Here is an 18867-nt window from a genome sequence, read left to right as displayed (position 1 = left end):
TTTTCAAAATACAGTAGGAGATACAATATATGTTTTCAATAAAGAAGATATGAGAAATGAAATTACATGTTGGTAAAAAAAGAGCTGGTTAATTTTATTTAGATGAAAAATGAAAGACAGGTTGGATACAAAAAGTGATTATGAGGAGGAACCCTGAGGAAAGTTTTATGCATAGTCATGATTAACTAAATTTAGACTGAAGTTAACTAAGTAAATGGACTGGTAAGTGAGCTAATGCAAGACTGGAAATTTTGTCTCCTATAAGTGCTCCTTTTGATAACAGATTGTTTTATGAGGAGTTGGGGCTGCAGGTGGAGGCGGGCCTGAGATGGCAGGTGGGCGGGAACACCTTCCCGAGGGAATGAGGGAACAGGGACTCCTGGGAGGAAAAGACCACAGGCTCCCAGGCAAGAAGCACACTGGCCTGGACCACAACGGGGCAGGACGGCCAGATGGCTGTGACGTGGACGTATTGCCACGGCAGGTTCAGTACAGCTTGCCGGTGAGCTACAAGCAGGAAGGAAGGAAGAATCCCAGATGGTGCCAAAGCACCGGGTAAATGGTGGTGCCAGTTACAAAACAGGTTGCCTGGTGAGAAGCAATTGTGAGGGGTGGAAATCAAGAGATCCATTTACAGGGGGTAGGGTGGGGGTGTACAATATACACAGAGGGAGTAAGAGGGACAAACTCTTTGGTGTCAAATAAGCTACAATGATACAGGGCACAACACAGGGAATATAGCAAATATTTTACAGCAACAAGACAACCTTTAAAAACAGAATCACTGTACTGTCCACTTGTAACATGTAACACACATCAACTACACTTCAGTAAGAAAAACTAGATCAACGCAAGAAAAAAAAAAAGACTCATTTGGAACAGGTGAAGTGTGAGATGATCATCAGGCATTCCGGTCAAGATGTCAGGTAGACAAGCTCTCTCACACGCTGCCCAGAAGGTGTAGAACTGGTACTGAAAGCACAGGCCTCGTGGTTACCTCCCAGGGTGCAGGGGCAGAGGGGGAAGTAGCCCAGACAGCACCGAGGCCCACAAGAGAGGTGACCCAGCAAGCGCAAGCGACCAGGGAGGTGGCCTTGAAGTCCAGTAAAATATTTCCAGCAGGAGATGGTGATCACTGGGCTGAGCTGCCAGGGAGGAGAGCTGGTGACCTCGATGCGGGGAGCTTCAGCAGAGCTGATGGAGGAAAACTGAGCTTTGTTCCAGGGTAAATTTTAAGACCACGGAGGACAGACACGTCCCTGAAGCCACATGAACTACCTTCAGAGATACCAGAGCTGTGCTCCACCTCCATCATCGTGCGAGCTCCCAGCAAAGAGGCAGTGTGAAATCAGTCACTGAACGAATGTCAATCTGAAAATTCCCAATATTTCAACCCGTAATAAGAAACCTGAACGCAAGGACTTCCCTGGTGGTCCAGTGGTTAAAAATCCACCTGCCAATGCAGGGGACACAGGTTTTATCCCTGGTCAGGGAACTAGATCCCATATGCCTCAGAGCAACTAAACTCATGCACCATAACTGCTGAGCCTGTGCTCTAGAGCCCATGCTCCGCAACAAGAGAAGCCCCCTCAACAAGAAGCCCCGAGACAAAGAGTAGCACCCACTTGCCCCAACGAGAGAAAAATAAGATAATTAAAATGAAAGGAAGAAAAACCCAAATGCACATGAAAAAATGCTCAACATCCCTAATTATTAAGAGAAATGCAAATTAAAACTATAATGAAATAACACCTGACAGCAGTCAGAATCAAAAAGCCATCAAAAAGTATATAAATTCTAGAAAAGCTGTGGAGAAAAGGGAACTCTCCTACACTACTGGTGAGAATGTAAACTGGTGCAACTACTATCGACTACAGTATGGAGGCTCCTCAGAAAACAAAAAAGTTACCAACCCCACTCCTAGGCATAAACCCAGACACCACCGTAATTCAAAAAGACACATGCACCCCCGTGTTCACAGCAGCACTATTCAGAAACAGCCAAAACATGGAAACGATCTACATGTCCATCAACAGACGACTGGATAAAAAACACGCGGTACCTATACACAATGGATGCTCAACCATGAAAGAGAACAAAATAACGCATTTGCAGCAACACAGATGCAACTAGAGATTATCACATAAGTGAAGTCAGTCAGATGGAGAAAAACTAAAATAATGGCACAGGGCTTCCCTGGTGGTCCAGTGGCTAAGAATCCACCAACCAGTGCAGGAGACACAGGCTCAATTCCTGGTCCACGAAGATTCTACATGCCTCAGAGCAACTAAGCCCATGCACAACTACTGAGCCCACACTCCACAAGAAGCCACTGCAGAGAGAAGCCCACGAATTCCAACTAGAAAGTAGTCCCCACTCGCCCCAACTAGCAAAGGCCGCCCGCAGCAACGAAGACCCAGTGCAGCCAAAAATACATAAAATAAAATTATAAAAAAATAAAAGTACGGCACAAATGAACTTATCTACAGAACAGAGGCAGGCTCAAAGACAGAGAACAGACTTGTGGTTACCAAAGGGGAGGGGAGAAGACTGGGAATTTGGGGTTTTAGATGCAAACTATTACATTTAGAATGGAGAAATAAGAAGGTCCTACTGTACAGCCCAGGGAACTATACTCAATATCCTATGATGAACCATCACGGAAAAGAATATTTAAAACAGAAGGTATGTATATGTAAAACTGAATACAGCAAAGATTGGCACCACATTGTAAACCAACTACTTCAATTAAAAAAAAAAAAAAAAAAGACACTGCAATGGCTGAGAGCCAGAGCCCCCTGCCCACCCCACACGTCACACCCTCCCCTCCACGATGAGGGATAGACACACTCTGCACTCCTCTCTCACACCCTCGTGGACACCGGGAGCTAAGCGACTTAATCTGTACTATGACCGCAGCTGAGCCAACAGACCAGAGAAAACACATCCCTTCTGCCCGAGTTTTCCAGAGATTCTATATAAGTCAACGACATACTATGAACACGTCACCATGGGGTTAAAAACAAAACAAAGCAAACCAGTGATCAAGTCATTTAAAGAAAATCTTACTCGAAACCCTCTGAGACCTTAGAAACAGCCAGTTAACAAAACAAGTCATTTCCCCTTCCCTGATTGACACACTTTCTGTGTCCTGTACTGCAGCCTGACAGCAAAGCCCTCTGCGGCAAAGGAAGGCCAAAAAAAGTAGCCAGGTTTCCTACCTGACACAACGTCTTCTGATAATTCCCTTTCTCGTTCAATTTTCTCCTCAAGAGTTGAAATGCAGAATTCATAGCCAGCAAGAGCCAGTTCCTGTCTGTAAAGCAAAGAAGATCAATCAGCTGTCCCGTCTTCCAGCTCAGGTTTGCATCATCTAGTGTTAAGATGGATGGGAACTCTGTTTCAAGTCCCTAAGGGGTGTCAATCTCTCCTCTGTAAGAAGTTTGGTTTTTTGGGTCATCTCGGAGTGCTGCTGGGGTTTCAGTAACTGACACAACCAGCGCTCCCTCCTCCCCACTAGCAGAGCTGAGGGGCCAGCTCCTCCTGCAAGAGCATCTGACGCCTGCTCAACCCAAGAGCAGCGCCAATGGAGGCCTGGGCTCACCGCAGAATTCTGACTGCCGACCTCGTCCATTTCCGAGGGGTGAATCAGCTCACCACTCCCCTCAAGCTGCAGGTCTCCAACGCAAGTTTTTTTTTACAGAAATGGAAGCTCCAACCAGGGTGCTAAAAGGCATTTGGCCCCAGTCCGGAGACCCTGAGTCACCAATGAGGATGCCCAAGCAGCCAGCAGGCCGACTCTGGACAGAAAGAGGGTTGCCCGCTGGCATCTCAAGAGACACAGTAAGCACCACAAAGCACCCATCTGTCCTGGTCTTTGCTCCTCCATTCTGGCTCTCAGCTCCTCACTGGAAGCGGCACTAAACAAGCTTACCTCTCTGCTGGGCTTGGCCAGACAACCTCACCCTACTCCGTTCTTAGAAGAGGAGCAGCTTTCCCCGAGCCAAACCTCGACAGCAGCAGGGACCTCATCCAAGCAGGGCGTGGAGCAGGGGAGGCTGCCCACAAGACGTTCTCAGTCATCAAGAAAGAACACCTCTGAGCAGGGGAACTTATGGGCTAATTATTGTAGGTACCGCACAGCTTTCACCTCTTGAGAGATCGTGGGCATCTCTCACTGTCCAGTGTTACCATCTCTGGGCTTCTCCTTAACCCAGGGATCCACACCCACCAACATCTGGTCCTGTCTGTAACCCGTCCAGAAAGACTAACCCGGCTGCAATGCTCCCTGGCATGAACCAACCTCAAAGTTTCTCTATAGACTTGGAGTCAGAGGCCCTGAGGCTCTGGTCCATCCAGTGTCCAGCCAAATGCCAGGAGATGGACCGGTTCCCCCGAAGAACAAAGGAGCGGACCACTCGGGCTGCAGGTGCCAGTGCCAGGGTCTCTGGCTGCAGTGAGCACTCCTCCTGCAGCACTGGGCTAGGTACCATTCAAAACTTGTAGTACCCAATTTCTGCAGCAACTCAAGGGCTAAGGAGAAGCCAGGCCTTCCCTTAAATTTACCCCAAATTAACCCTCCAGGAGTCCTCTGCTTACATCCTCCGAGTTTTCACCTAGACAGTGAATGCTCCAGGCCCCTCTATCTGTGTCCCTGACCTTTGGCACACATCTAAAAGGTTTCCCAAAGCCTTTCCTAGGTACCTGGCAGACTTTTTCTTCTGTGTAAGAATCTAGACTCTTAATCAATACTCTTAAGTAGTACTGCTTTCCTGTCCCACTTGTCCAAAGGTCTCTATCCCATGCCTCGCTGCCTCCATGCTACAACCTAGCCACCCCATCACCTCTACAGCCTTTGCAAACCACCCACCGGACGAGCCACTGACACCCTCTCACAGCAACTCTCTCATTATGTAACCTGTACCTAACTTCCTGCTTTGTTGATACTTCCACCAGCAAAATATGCCACTCCCGGCCACTCTTGCATTGCTCCCAGCTCTCCTAGGAAGAGCAAAACTAAGGTTCTAACAACTTCCCAGTTCAAGCAGGAATAGAACACATGACCAGGCCTGTCATGGTGCACCACAGGGACGAGGGCCACAGGCCCTACTGGGCATGCTAATGGACACAGGAGGGGCAAGACTGGAAAAGGCTCAAGATCTCAAAGATGAGGGACGGGACACCAGGAGTGTGACAACCGAGATTGTGGATACCCAGGTGATTAGTAGGATGAAAACTGTGACACTCCAGGGTCAGTTTCTGACCCACAGCCCTTGCTCCACGCTGCTCCCACACCCAGACTCTGACTACTTACCTACTCTGAGCAGCGTAAATAGTGGCCAGCTTTAGGGAGATCTCTATGATTGCATTGTCTTCCTGTTGGTAAAAGAAAAAGGAAGTTAGTTCATAACAAATAAAATTTCCTCATAAAATTTCCTCCTATTTCAGATTAATTTCTAGACTGACTACATTCTGAAAGCCATAGTTTTGATGCTTTTGGAGGAATCAGGTGTCATGCTTTTGCATGAGTGAAAGACTGGCAGTTTTTATACTGGTCTTGGGGGAAAAATCCCAACTTCTTGGTCCAAACACATGTGAGGGCTGGGTGGAATTTCTAGGACACAAGGCTATTTTGAAAACTGCTTCAGCTAGGGTGTAATACTATGTAATGTCCTTACCTGTTGCATGCCCCCTCCAAGCAGGTAACTCATTGTTGCTTTAAAAAGTTTTTCTGCCTAAAATCATAAGGAAGAGATTTTTTCTTTTATTTGGGCCCCGTATCTAGATGACCCTGCCTTCTAAGTACTAGTCTGAGGCAGCATTCCTTGAAAAACACACATACACAGAGAAAGGCAACCTCGTGTGGGAAAAACAGACTAAACTACTGGGACCCCACATCCTCTGGGTACCTTGAAAACTACTCTGTGATGTGTAGAACCAGCTTCAGAGATCAACTTCCCACCCAAACCCACTGTGGCAGAGACTGAAAACTAGCCCTAACAGTCACTCTCCTCTCCATCTTTTCAAGTACATTCTCCTCAGTTTCCACCAGGTCAAGGGTCCTTCCTTTGCATTTCAGGTGTGATCATATGACGAGACTGCGGCCAAGAGATGCACGCAGTTTACACGAACAGCCTCAACAGCGTACTTCACAAGGACGCTGCTGGCCCTCCATCCTCTCCCTGCCCGCAGCTGGAGATGAGCCAGCGCTTGTACTCAGGCGAGAATACATCTTAGAAGGAACCTGGGCTCCTGGGTCACTTCATGGGGTAGAAGTGCCCACCCCTCTTCAGGGTTCAGCCACCTCTGGACTAATGCATTAAATGGATACGCTTCCCTCTTATTTCAGTCACTTTATCTTGGGGTCTCTTTGTTACAGCAGCTTAGTCTGTACCCTTATGTGCAGAGGTCCCTTGAGGCTAGCTATTCACAAATTCACAACATTACAACATGATTTACTTACATTTTCAAGCTGACCCCTTATAAATGCTAAGTTCGCCATCTGAAAGCAGATTACAAGTTGTTTTTCAGTTTAGAGCACTGTGTTTTCACTTACTTCAAAATCTTTACACTAAAAACTCCCCTTTGCTTTCACCTTCTATCTAAAAAAAAAAACAGCCCAGAAATTGTCACTAATCTGCTAGAAGCAAAGTCCAGCAATGGGGTGAGAGTACATGCATAGACTCTGATGATGACAAATCTAGATCCACTCTTCACTGAGAACACAAATATTAACGGTAATTGTTTCTTTTCAGCCTGGGGTTGAGGTTTCTTAAACATGACAGTTCAAGGGTAATAAAAATTGAAAGCTAAAGAAAACTTAGTGAAAACAAAACCCAGAGAGACAGCCTGCAGGTGAGGAATACTAATCAGGAGCACTAACAGCCCTTCTGCACCATCGTCGGGGGCTCAGACTGGTCAGAGGAGTTACCAGGTCATAAGTGTAAGCGATGGCTTTTGTGTTGTGACTCTTGTGGGCAAGACGAAGAGCATCATGCAAAATCAGCTCTGCCTCTTCTGGCTCATCTTTCATGATGCACAACTGAAAAGAGAAAACAAAATAAAAGAAAATGAAACACGAAAAGAACAGAGACATGCACTGCCAGACAGGAGCAAGTACCGCTACGTCTCCCAGTACACAAAGCGAAGCTAGTCATTCATTCCTCAAACATTTATTGAATCCCTGTTGTGCAAAGGCAAGGTGTCTGCAATCGCAACTGGAGAGGGGCTCCCCTGCAGCTCCCCATGGCCATAATATAGCACACTGGCTGAAGACACAGGCAGTGGGATCGTGAGCACCTTTCACCAGCTCTTATGAGGGAGCTGCTGACACTACATCCTCCTCCGCTCTTCCTGCAGGACACGTGAGCTCAATCACAACCAATGATACAGGCTGTGAAGAAAAGCAAGAGAAAGGAACAAGGGGTTTCCTTCAAATGGGAGTCAAGAGAAGCCGCCCAAGGAATCCACAGTTAAACTGAGGTAAAAAGGAAGAGAAACAGCCAACCAAGTAAGAAACTGTGGGGGGAAATTGACCCAAACAGAAAACAGGGAATGAGCGGAGGTGCTCCAGGCTGAAGAAAACGGATCTTCAAGAACCACTCAAACAATGAAAGTGAACAGATGTGAACCGAGGATGGTGACTGCTACTGCCAAGTAGAGAGGCAATGGGGTGGGACCATAGGTCTCACCGGCCAGGGCAAGGAGTCTGGGTTCTACAACAAACGCTGTGACGGGTCATCCAAGGCTTGTGGGCACGGAATGACACCAGCTGATTTACATTTAAATGATCTCTCCAGTTGCTGTTTAGTCTGGATGGCAGGGGGGCAACCGGGCAGACAAGACTGCAGGCTGTGGCAACGTGGCCAGGGTGACAGCAGGAGCCACAGAAGACACGACAGGTTTGAGAAGTATTTTGGATTTGGTGGCAAAATCCAAAAATTCGTTGCTGGGTTCTCGGAATCTGGGAGGTGGTAGTTAGGTACAAGTTTTCAGAATGACTATGGAGCGTCCAGGCAGGAAAACGGGGCAGGCTACAGAAAAGAAGAGGTACTGGGAGAAGGGGTCGGGGAGGTGCCTAAGACCACAGGTTCGTTTGGGTCAGCTGAAGCCTCCAAATGGAGCTGGCACGCGGGCCGCACCCGCCGTCTGCGGGCACCGGTGCGGACACGTCGGGCACGAGGCGACGGTCAGCCCGAAGGAGGAGGCCCGGCACCCCGGGAAGAGGGGAAAACGTTCAGGAAGAAGAGGCCCGACCCGCTCCCCTCAGCCTGTGTGCACTTCTCCCCGCGCTCGCCAACCTCGCGGTCCGCAGCGCAGCCTCCACCTGCGCCCGACGCGCGGCGGGAGGACCCCAGGACTCCGTCCACAGGGGTCCCCGTAGTCGGGGGGCACGCCGCGGCCCCTCACCTTGGCTCGCTTCAGCAGCTGGATGATCTCGGCCTCGGCCTCGGCCTCGGCGTCCCCGGCCGCAGCCCCGCCCGCGCCCCGCCGCTCCTGCTCCGCCGCCGCGGGCCTCGAGGACCAGGCGAGCGCTGCGGGAAGGGGCGCTGAGGTCACCGCGCTCAGCCCGGCCCGCCCGGCCCGCCGGCCCGCGCCCCTCACCTGCCAGCAGCGGCAGCAGGCCCGAGCCTCGGCCGTGCGGCGCCTCTCGGCACGGCGGCGCCCGGGCTCCCGGCGGCCCGGGCAGCAGACGCACCGGGCGGCAGCGGCCCCGCAGTCCCGCCGCCCGCAACAGGCCTCGGGCCAGGCCCACAGCCAGAAGCCGGTACATGGCGGACCGCGCGTCCTCTGCGCACTGCGGCCACGGCCTCCGGAAGTTCCTCCCCTGGCGCCGAAAACCCGCCGATTGGCCGGGCCGCCAGCATGCGCCGGGACGCAAACTACGTCACCTCTCCCCCTTCCCCCGCCCCGGAGAACGTGGGACCCGTCATGGCGGCTCTGACTGGGCCTCTCACGCTGCCAGCCGTGGTGGAGGAGCTGCTGAGCGAGATGGCGGCGGCGGTGCGGGACGGCGCGCCGAGTACGGGCGGGGGCGCTGGAGGCAGCGCCGGCGGGACGGGGTTCGGGGGTCCGGGCCCACTGGGGAGGTCTCCGCCCTCTCTACTCGCCTGTAGCCCTTCCTTCTCGCAGTCTGTGTTCGTTCCAAACGGTTCCCCTCCTGACCTCTGTGCACGAGTGACTGTTTCAGGGCTGCAGACGCAGGACTTGAGGGGTCTGGACGCTGTGGCTGTGCCTTTATTCCTGTGACCAGCAGAGGATGCTCTGTTACCACGCTCCCGCATCCTCTGGCCGCAAGCGCACGGGGCTTCAGAGCGCATCCTCCTTAGAGCTGCGCCACCGGCATCTGAATGACCATCGAATACGTCGGTTAGGCCTCAGGACTGCCCCTGCTGGTTCACTTGGGCGGCGTTTGTTTGCAAAGGACTGCACTTTGAAAAGGATTTACCTTGACGTACTGTTTTTAAAGAATTGAGAGGAGGAAGCCAACTTTTCTCATTTCAGTTAAATCTAAAGCAGTGCATGTGCTTAAAAGATGAGGCGAGCCAGGTATTCGAACATCAAAAAGCTTGGGGGAAAAGCCAGTCTGTTGACAGCTCAAACAGTGGTTGCCAGAAAGGGCTGTGTGTGAAGAGCATAGTTTGAGTCTTGAAGGGGGCGCCCCTGAGGCTTGGGGCTCACCAAGACCACTGTCACCGGTTCACATTTTTCAGAGCGGTTTTCTGCTATTTAGAAATCGTTGTACTTAGAAAGTCATGCACTCTCCTGAGCCCCCTCCTTCGACGATAATTTTCTTTAGATCAGTATTCTGAGTTTACACTTGTATGATGATGTAAAATCTAGTCACAGCTGAGCCATATAGGAAGTGATGACTACTTCTTTGCTGTAACTTTTTGCTTTCTCTCAAAACTGTCATGATTGCATTTGTTTGGTTGTTTACTTTTCTATATGTTTATCCCTAATTCAATAACTTCCTTATAGCTCAGATGGTAAAGAATCTGCCAGCAATTCAGGAGACCCAGGTTTGATCCCTGGGTCAGGAAGATCCCCTAGAGAAGGAAATGGCAACCCACTCCAGTATTCCTGCCTGGGGAATTCCATGGACAGGAGCCTGGCGGGCTACAGTCCATAGGGGTGCAAAGAGTCGAACGCGACTAAGTGACTAACAAACACACACACATCCATAATTCAACTTCAGACTCTTACCAGGGTTCTAAATCCTCTACTCAAGATGCTGAGCTGTTCTGTCCATCTCATTCTCCTCTCCTAGAGCGTCCAGGCTGCTCTCCTGAGATCTGCCCCCACCAGTACTGTCGGGAATTCCCTTCACCTACTTTGGGCCTTAATGTGTAGTATACCCTACAATTTTCTTTTTCTCAGTTTACTGTCTTATTTTATAGAGCACATATTCTCCTATCCCGAGACTTAATTGATAGTTTGACAAGGTATTATTGAATTATATGTTGGAAATATTTCCTCAGACATCTTAAAGTATTACTCTACTACCTTCCAACTTCGTAAACTTACTTTCAAAGAGTCTTATTTTAGCCCTCCTGCTTCATTCCTACTTTAGAGCCATCTGGTGCCACCAATTTCTTGAGGGTTTTTTTTTTTTTTTTTTTAGGGAGTGAGGGTACTAGAGTCTGCAGCGTAAATCAGGTTGTTGCTTGGCTGTCCTATTGCTAGCTTAAGTTTCAGTTTTCTCAAACCTTGTAAATAATTTTCCAACATATCTTAGCTGTGTTTCTCCCTGTCCTCATCCTTGAGAGTTTATGCATTTTAGAAAATTCTTTTATTATTGTTTAGTGGAATATTGGGAAGGAGTAAAATTTGATGCATAGGTTTGGTTCATCATCTTACACAGAAGTCTTTTTGGCTATAATAGCCTTTTAAAAATGTTTTTGTCTATGGTCACTGGTTTAACACAATTCACTTACTTTCCATTCCTGTTTTACAGTTCCTGATGAGCATCTGTTATCGTAAGTATATATTCTTTTGTATTTGGGTTTCTTTATAAACCACTAATGTGTGTTTTTAAAGGCCAATTCTTTCAACACCAACTCTTATTTTTAGAAAATATTCTTACTAAGCTAGGAACAATATTTTATTGATGTAATTGTTAAAAATCTGTCTCAAGTGAATAACCAGCACTGTACTTGACAGTACAAGGCACTCCTTATTGTCCTAAGTGCCACTGTATTTTAACATTGTTCTAAAAGTTGTAGCTCTTACACTACTAACACATGAAAAGAGAAGGACATTTGACCCTTGAACAACTCTTACACATACAGTGCTTGGGGGAGGCCTGTTTCCTGAGTAAGAGGCTAAGAGTAGTTAAGAAATAAAATGTACTATGTACGTACACTAGAATATTATACAAAAGTTAAATTTTAAAATGTTTGTGTGTATATATATGTATATACATGTGCACGTGCAGACATGTATATATGCATCATTCTCAGAAGCACACTGAATGTGAAAAAAAGTTGCCCAAAAAGCCCGGAATATACTGTTCATGTTTTAAACTTAAAAAACATCACCATATGTATATGTGTGTGTATGTATGCACATACACATATGTACTATGTATAGTAAAATATAAAAACATTAACATGAAATGCGTGTGGTTGCCTTGGGGATGGAGAAATTGAGGAAGAACAGGAAGGCCTCTGACATATAAAGAGGCTTCTTTATAAACAACATGTTAACATTTATTCTGGCCGGTTGATTATGTGGGATTTTGCTGTATTACGTTTTTTTCTGAATTAAAATAAATTTTCAGAAGCTGCTGATGGTAATCTTTCGGGTTGAGTCAGAGAGGTGGCTTTCAGTCCATCATCTAACCTGAGGCTCCTCTCCTTCCCAGGCTGAAATTTGTCTTCGGCTCGTCAGCCGTCCAGGCCTTGGACCTAGTTGACCGCCAGTCTGTTACCTTAATCTCCTCGCCCAGCGGGAGGCGTGTTTACCAGGTAGAAACCCAGAGGTGGAGTAATCTCAACCAGATCCCCTTAGGACAGATGTTTTCATGAATCTGTATGAAAGCTGGTGGATGGTTGAAAGGACTTGACCCAACTTAGTGAAATGAGAGTGTGAGTAGTTAGAGTCAGATAGATGTGGCCTGTTAACCCCACCTGGGAGCAGTGTGTGGAACCAGCAATGATCCAGGGAGGCTCTTTGCCCAGATCTGATGGTCACAGCCAACTTTCCCTTTCTGTCATTTGACACTACAGGGATCACCCTGTTCCTTGTCTCTTGCTTACAAGCAAAAGCCAAAATGCACTTTAAGGTCCTTTCACATGTCAAGGTTCATCTAATAGAAACGATCTGTCAGAACTGTTGTTGGAAGCGTTCACGAAGGCCACACTGTGCTGAATGTGGGCAGTTTACTTGGACCTTAGTTCAAGCGGACCTTAAGGTAGGCAGGTTTGTAAAGTACAAATCGGACTCGTATCAGACACTGAATTACTTTCATGTATTGCTAATTCTCACCAAAAGCCCGGAAAGATATTTATTTTGCTGAAAACTGAGATGCAGAAAATGAACTGTCCCCTACGGCAGCAGGGTTGTATAGCTGGCAGCTGGTCCTGCCTGTCTCGGTGTCAACAGCGGGCCAGACTCTCTGCCTCCCAAACCCAAGTTTAGCCACGTTAGACATGGTATGCCAGCTGGGATTCAGAGAAGGGGATCTTGTGAATGAAATAAAAATGTTGGCAGTGGTCTCCAAAATTTTGTGTATGGAAGGGGTAGAAGCAGCAGCCATCAGCTCTTGTATGAGATCCCGGCCTTGTTGAAGACCAGGAAAGGCAGAACTTTTGAGGAGCGTTTGGGTTCTGGTTTATTTATGATGACTGTCTCAGAATTGAGACCGTATTGATTCATTTTTAGCAAGGGACTGAGCAAAGCCTCTCGGGCACATGGAAGACTTGGCCCATGAACTCGCTTTTCCATGCAGTAGGGTGGTGCAGCCAGCTGGCACGTCCTCATGCGTTTCTGCCTGAAGTAAGGTGGGGTGATTAGTGCCAAATGCTGCAGTTAAAACTTCTGTATTTACTCAGAAGACGCTGATTAGAATTTTCTGTTGGTGAACATCATAGATTAAGAATCAGAATTCTTAAGCAATGTTGTTTGTACCTGAGGTCCTCATGCGTTTCTGCCTGAAGTAAGCTGGGGTGATTAGTGCCGAATGCTGCAGTTAAAACTTCTGTATTTACTCAGAAGAGGCTGATTAGAATTTTCTGTTGGTGAACATCATAGATTAAGAATTCTTAAGCAATGTTGTTTGTACCTGAGGAAGGATTTCCATTTTCTTTGCTAGTTTATTTTTGGGTTTTATGTAGCTAACATATCCTTGTCAAAAAGGGCTCCTGAGTTTTCCCATGTCTTTTAGTTTCAGATTCTCTTGTCTCAGTTCCAATATCAGCAGAACACTTGACCCGCACAAGCATGATCTTGCTGTTAGTTAAAATCTCAAAGACTGTGTTGGAAATATTTCAGTTATTCTTGACTTATTATTCCTCCCACGATCACCGTGACTTGTTCTGGTTTTCATCATTCACATTCTGTATTATGTCATGTTGCTTCATTCATCGTAAAAATGCAAAATTCTTAGAATTGTGTTGGACTTTGAATTAAATGAGGTTGTAGAAACCTTACAGACACCCTCCAATTAACCTCAGTGGTTTCACTGTATGTAGTAATATGGAAAGAATTTGGCTTAATTCAGAGGTTCTGTGAGATGATAAAGGTTGAGTCAGATGTTGCCTTGTTACCCAGCTAGTTATCATTCCATAGGTCGACCTTCTAACATTCTCACCTCCTCCAGGTTTGGTGGTAATTACCCTGAAGTCACACTCATGTTGTCACCTGAGTCGCTTTTTGATAAACTTCAGTCCTCCTAGGAAGGGGACTGCGTCAGTCAGGAGGGGCCAAGTTAAATTTGTAACAATGACCCCTAAATTTGAAAGCTACAGAGATGTGTCACTCCCTGTCCATCTCCATTGCAAGCCAATTGCAGCTTTGATCCAGAACATTGTGGCCCAGGATCCCAGGCGATGGAGCAGCCTGTATCTGGGACACTGTGTATCTCATAGCAGAGGGAAGTCAGGATATCGTAGGTATCCATGTTGAACGTTTCTGCCTGGCCAGTCACACTTTACTGGCTAAAGCAGCTCACATAGTCAGCCTGTATGTATCAGGGCAGGGGCATAACATCCTCTTTCCAAGAGAGGCACCAAACTCAGGGAACGGTGAATCGTATACAATTCACCACTGTGACAGATGCTAAGGGCTTGGAGCAGCCATAAAGTAAACTGTGCTTGTGGGTGGATGACTGTCCAGTGGGCCCGTCTCCTTAGAGCCTCACTGTAGCTGCAGCAGATCCTCCCAGGGCGGTGCGGGCAAGTCCAGCCTGGGTCTGACTATCCTCCTGCCTGCATTCCTTTTGTAAAGGCTCCCCTCTGGGACTGACACTCCTGGCTCCGAGTGGATGAGCTTGGAGCACTTCCTGTAAGAGGAGGCGGTTTTTTCCACAAAGGGTGAATTAGCCAGTCCCTGAGGTCAGTTTTCAGCTCCAAACTCATCTGACTCAGATCTCTGCCCGATTATCAGGTTCATTAGTCGTCCACTGCTAGATAGAGAAGCCAACTGAGAAGTGACTCTCTTTACCGTATTCACCGCCTTGGGCGGCTGCATGTTTTGAGTCCCAGCCAGGGAACTTCTGCAGAACTTCTCCCCACCCCTGAGTGACCAGGCACTTACTCAGCCTCTTGCAGAGGGTAATTGGCTGGGGACCCACCATAAGGAGGAAGCAGTCTGTGTGGAATCCCAGAGGCTTATGCCTGCTGCTGCTGCTAAGTCACTTCAGTCGTGTCTGACTCTGTGCAACCCCATAGACAGCAGCCCACCAGGCTCCCCCGTCCCTGGGATTCTCCAGGCAAGAACACTGGAGTGGGTTGCCATTTCCTTCTCCAATAGGCTTATGCCTAATTAACCATAAATCAAGAGAGAAGAAGAAACCATTGGTAATGGTTTAGAGACCCAAGAATTGTTGGTGTCCCTGCCAGGCGTTGGTGGGTTTTCTTGTGGGACTGAGTGGGAACCAGTCTGCTCTCATGCTCTCCCTTCAGCAAAGGGCAGCTCCTCCTCGCACCCCCAGCCCTCACCAGTTTCAACACGTCAGCGCCTCAGGACTGGAAACGTGTGGTGTGACTTTCTTAATATCCGGTTTGTAATGGGGCTGAAATGTGTAATGGGTTCAGTTGGCATCCTGTTACCCAGTCACTGGCCATTTCTGGTCATCCTGCAGCCCCCAAGGAGTCCTCCTGACTTGGCAAAAAAAACCCATAGCGACATGCCTGCACCAGGCGAAATGCTGGAGAGACAACACCTCACTCAACATTGCTGTTTTTCAGTGGAAGTCTTACCTGTGTGAGGAAAATAGGAAACAATTCTAGGGGCACTGACATTCCTTTTTTCCATGTAGGTTGTCATCTCAGAGCCTGAAACAAACGTGAAGGCCCTGGGGCACATCCCCCAGGGGCAGTTCCCTGTCCCTGACCCACTGCAGGGGGTCTCTAGGTCCCTGGGATAGTAACTTTACTCCACTGGGACATTAGGAACAAAGCCCTCCACTTACTGTCTCCGGCACCTGGGGAGTGAGGACAGAGACGAGCCATTCCTCCAGGTCTGTCCAGCCACCCTCCAAACACAGGGTCCCCCGTGTCTCCTGACTGACAGCAAGGCCGTTGGCTCTGAATGTGGCCTCCTGCCAGCCCTCCCGGGTCTGTGCCCTAATCCCGTCCTGCTAGGTGAGCGAGCAGACCTGGGCTTGCCGTTCCCATGGCAGCTGAGTCACCCTGTTACAGGAGTCTGTTCCACGTGTTCTTCCCACTCCCTACTGGGCCTTTCCTGTCCTCAGACTCCTGCTAGGAGTGTGGTGGAGGCTTTAGACATTCACACACATGCTGTGAAATAACTACAAAGGCTGAGAAACACAACAAAGTACAGTGCTGGGAGCCGTCTCCTCTCTCTCTCTAGTCAACCCTCTGAATCCCCAGGCAGAAAAACAGTGGTTCATGTGGAGGGTTCAACCCACCTGAGACACTTCTGTTTTGCATGTGGAGCTGTCAAGGGCAGGGCACTGAGGCAGCAGGAGAGTCCCGTGGGCAGGTAGGCCCTCGGAGAACAGCCCCGAACCCTCACAAAGGTACACTCAAGGGCAGTAGCGGTTTTCCCGCTCACCTTTCCAGGTCTGACTCCACCTGTCCTCCCCTTTCCAGGTGCTTGGAAGCTCCGGGAGAACGTACACATGTCTGGCTTCTTGCCACTACTGCTCGTGCCCAGCGTTCGCCTTCTCCGTGCTGCGGAAGGGGGACAGCCTTGTGGTGAGGATGGATGGGCCTCGGCCACGGCCGAGCCGGTGGTGGGGCAGGGGGAGCTGGGAGCCTCGCTGTGCGCCCTACGTGGGGTCTACTCTGTGTGGAAACAGATGGTAGTTCGTTGTCCTTGACTTCAGTCAGTCATCTCTTCTGGCTTTACCCTCCCAAAACACAGGGGCATTTTTAGAACTATGCCAGTTTCCCGTTTTAATTTAAAAGGTCAGAGATGAAGCTTCAGGAGGGCAGCAAGTAATCCCCAGAGTTGGCACCTGGGCAGTTTTCGGGCCCAGTAAAAACATGAGCCAAACTGGACGCTGGCAACAGTGCATGCCCCTACCTCCAGCCACGAGGCGCTTCTCCCGCTGCCCGTGGACAGCCTGGTGCTCAGCCTCGCTTGACGTTCACCAGGGGCAGCAAAGCATGTTGGTGCCTCGGCCGATCTCACAGGAGCCCAGAGCATCAGGCAGGAACGAGACCTCCTCACATCCGTCCTGAGTCCACAGGAAAACCACTACCACCTGAGGGTGGAGAGCGATCTTTCCAGTCTTGCCAAGGAAGAAAATTACAGCATCTGCCCCACGCTCCCCTTTCTTTATACAGTTGTCACACCTGTCAGGAAGCAGGTGGCAAGTGGGTTTTCCCGTTGGCAGGGAGCCTCACTCAGTGATCTCACCTGAAAAATGACAGGGTTGGAGCCGGGCCCTCAGCAGCCCGAGTGGTGTGCCCGACGGTGTGAGGTCCAGCACAGATCATGCCTCGGAGAGGGACAGGCGAGACAGTGAGGGTCCTGCCATCCCTGCTCTTGGTGTCCAGTGGTTAAGGACTAGTCAGTCCCCCTTTGTAGACTCGGTGCAGATGTGTAAAATGAAGATAAACCCTGTCCCCCAGGGGGCTGTCAGATTTAAATGAGATAATCTTTGAGATGATCTTAGCAACGCTGTACCTTGAGGAACGTTAGCCACTGCTGTTAACAGCTTTCTGAGGGCAAGGAAGAAAGAAGTATAATTCAGGACTGACATAAAGAGCCTGTCTTGGTTTTCACTTGATTTCACCTGTCCCTGCTGGATCTACACTGTTGCCCCAAACAGCAGGCCAAGTATTGATAAAACCTCCTTGTCCACCGGACTGCTAGGAAGTAGACACCTGTCTAACCTTGGTCTGCGGTTCTAGGCAGTGGGTTCCAGGCCCCTGATGTGTGTGCCCCGCTCCTTTCCTGCTCTGTGAAGCCTGGCCCTCCCTGTTTCTAACTGGCTTGCGTGTTGTCTATTCTAGTGCAAGCACCTCTTGGCAGTTTATCTGAGTCAGGTCATGAGGACCTGTCAGCAGCTGAGTGTCTCTGACAAGCAACTGACTGACATACTGTCAGCGGAGAAGACACAGGAAGCATAAAAGTGCAGACGGAGCATCACTGACCATCTTTCAAAGTAGAAGTCCTGTCCAGAGATGCACGTGCCCTGTCACGCACGCTTCACATAGAGGAGATGTGGACTAGACTTCACATTAGTGTCCCCTTCCGCCCTGGACTCCAGACCCAGAACATGTACATGGCGTGAAGCCCTCGTGAAAAATCCAGCCTCCAGGCTCCATGGGTAAAAAATTTCCAGATGTAATCAAGCATCTTAGACTCCAAAGCCTAACACTAAGTCGCATCCACAGTGAGTTAGATTTTCAAACAACCAAAGTCCTAGTCCTTAAGAGGTTAGAATGGGAGAGGAGACAGTACGATGGTTTAGATGCACAAGCGTTAGTTCTTCTTCTTGGGCCCAGAAAGTCTTTCTGCAGTAAAAGGTCAGAGCACGGATGTGGCTGTAACAGCAGCAGATATAAAGAGACGTTGAATTTGCTGGTTTCAGCAGGCTCCAGACATTTGCAGTGTTGAGGCCAAAACAGTTGCTTCAATAGGCTGTGCTGTTGGAAAGGCAGCACCTAGAACAAGGAAGTGCAGGTCTGCTCGGAGCATTTCTGAGCTTCGTAACAAGCGGGTGAGGGAGGCAGCCAGACGCTCCCGGGTGTTCCAGGCCGAGTGAGAAAAGGCAGATGTCCAGAGGCTGTGAGGCGGGAGAGGAATGGGACTCGTTTGGCCTGAGAGAGAGCATCCTATGCTGTGATGGAAGTGAACACGAGACGGAGCTGAGATAGGACAGGCACCTCCCTCGGGGACAACCGTTCACAGCTGAACAGGGTCCTTGGACAAGCTTTCCTGTCTTTCTGGGGCTTCATGTCCTTGCAGGGTTACTGCAGGAGGAGCTGAGCCAGCCACCAGACAGGCAAAGTGGATGATCTTGGAGCCTAGGTACTCCCAACCCTGTACCCCTGAAACAGGAGGTGCTAAGGAATCAGTGTGTGAAAGGTCACAACAGCGCAAGCTTCTGTGGTTGGCAGAGCTGTCTCCTAGGCGATGGTGCAGCAAATAAAACCTGTCAAGGCTCAACTCAGGAAAAGGGCCTGGGTGTGAACTTATTTCAGGATACGGAACAGAAGGTAGGTGAGC

The 18867-nt window shown here is 49.1% G+C and overlaps 2 protein-coding genes across 5 annotated transcripts in view; one reads left to right on the top strand and one right to left on the bottom strand.

Moving 5' to 3' along the window:
* TTC19 (tetratricopeptide repeat domain 19) overlaps positions 1-9459 on the bottom strand; it is a 29525-nt gene extending 20066 nt beyond the window's left edge. The window contains exons 1-7 of one of the 4 annotated variants that reach the window (XM_043473319.1): positions 8605-8827; positions 8410-8534; positions 6932-7042; positions 6464-6502; positions 5679-5735; positions 5315-5376; positions 3222-3316 (exon numbers count right to left, since the gene is read on the bottom strand). In XM_043473319.1, the coding sequence (XP_043329254.1) occupies positions 3222-3316; positions 5315-5376; positions 5679-5735; positions 6464-6502; positions 6932-7042; positions 8410-8534; positions 8605-8773 (658 nt within the window). In that variant the 5' untranslated portion in view covers positions 8774-8827. Of the gene's footprint in view, positions 1-3221; positions 3317-5314; positions 5377-5678; positions 5736-6463; positions 6503-6931; positions 7043-8409; positions 8535-8604; positions 8828-9110 lie in introns of those variants that run through there. The other 3 variants (XM_043473327.1, XM_043473345.1, XM_043473336.1) reach the window with 3 other exon arrangements.
* On the top strand, positions 8866-18817 carry ZSWIM7 (zinc finger SWIM-type containing 7). Its single transcript, XM_043473391.1, has 5 exons — positions 8866-9022; positions 10958-10979; positions 11867-11969; positions 16278-16382; positions 17649-18817. Exons 1-5 carry the CDS (start codon positions 8866-8868, stop codon positions 17763-17765), a joined length of 504 nt encoding a protein of 167 aa, XP_043329326.1. The 3' UTR covers positions 17766-18817.
* Positions 18818-18867: the final 50 nt, after the last annotated feature.

This window comes from Cervus canadensis, chromosome 1 (assembly GCF_019320065.1).
Source record: "Cervus canadensis isolate Bull #8, Minnesota chromosome 1, ASM1932006v1, whole genome shotgun sequence".
Lineage (NCBI taxonomy): Eukaryota > Metazoa > Chordata > Mammalia > Artiodactyla > Cervidae > Cervus > Cervus canadensis.
Note: the sequence above shows the minus strand (reverse complement) of the source record. Positions and strands in the feature narration are given on the sequence as shown.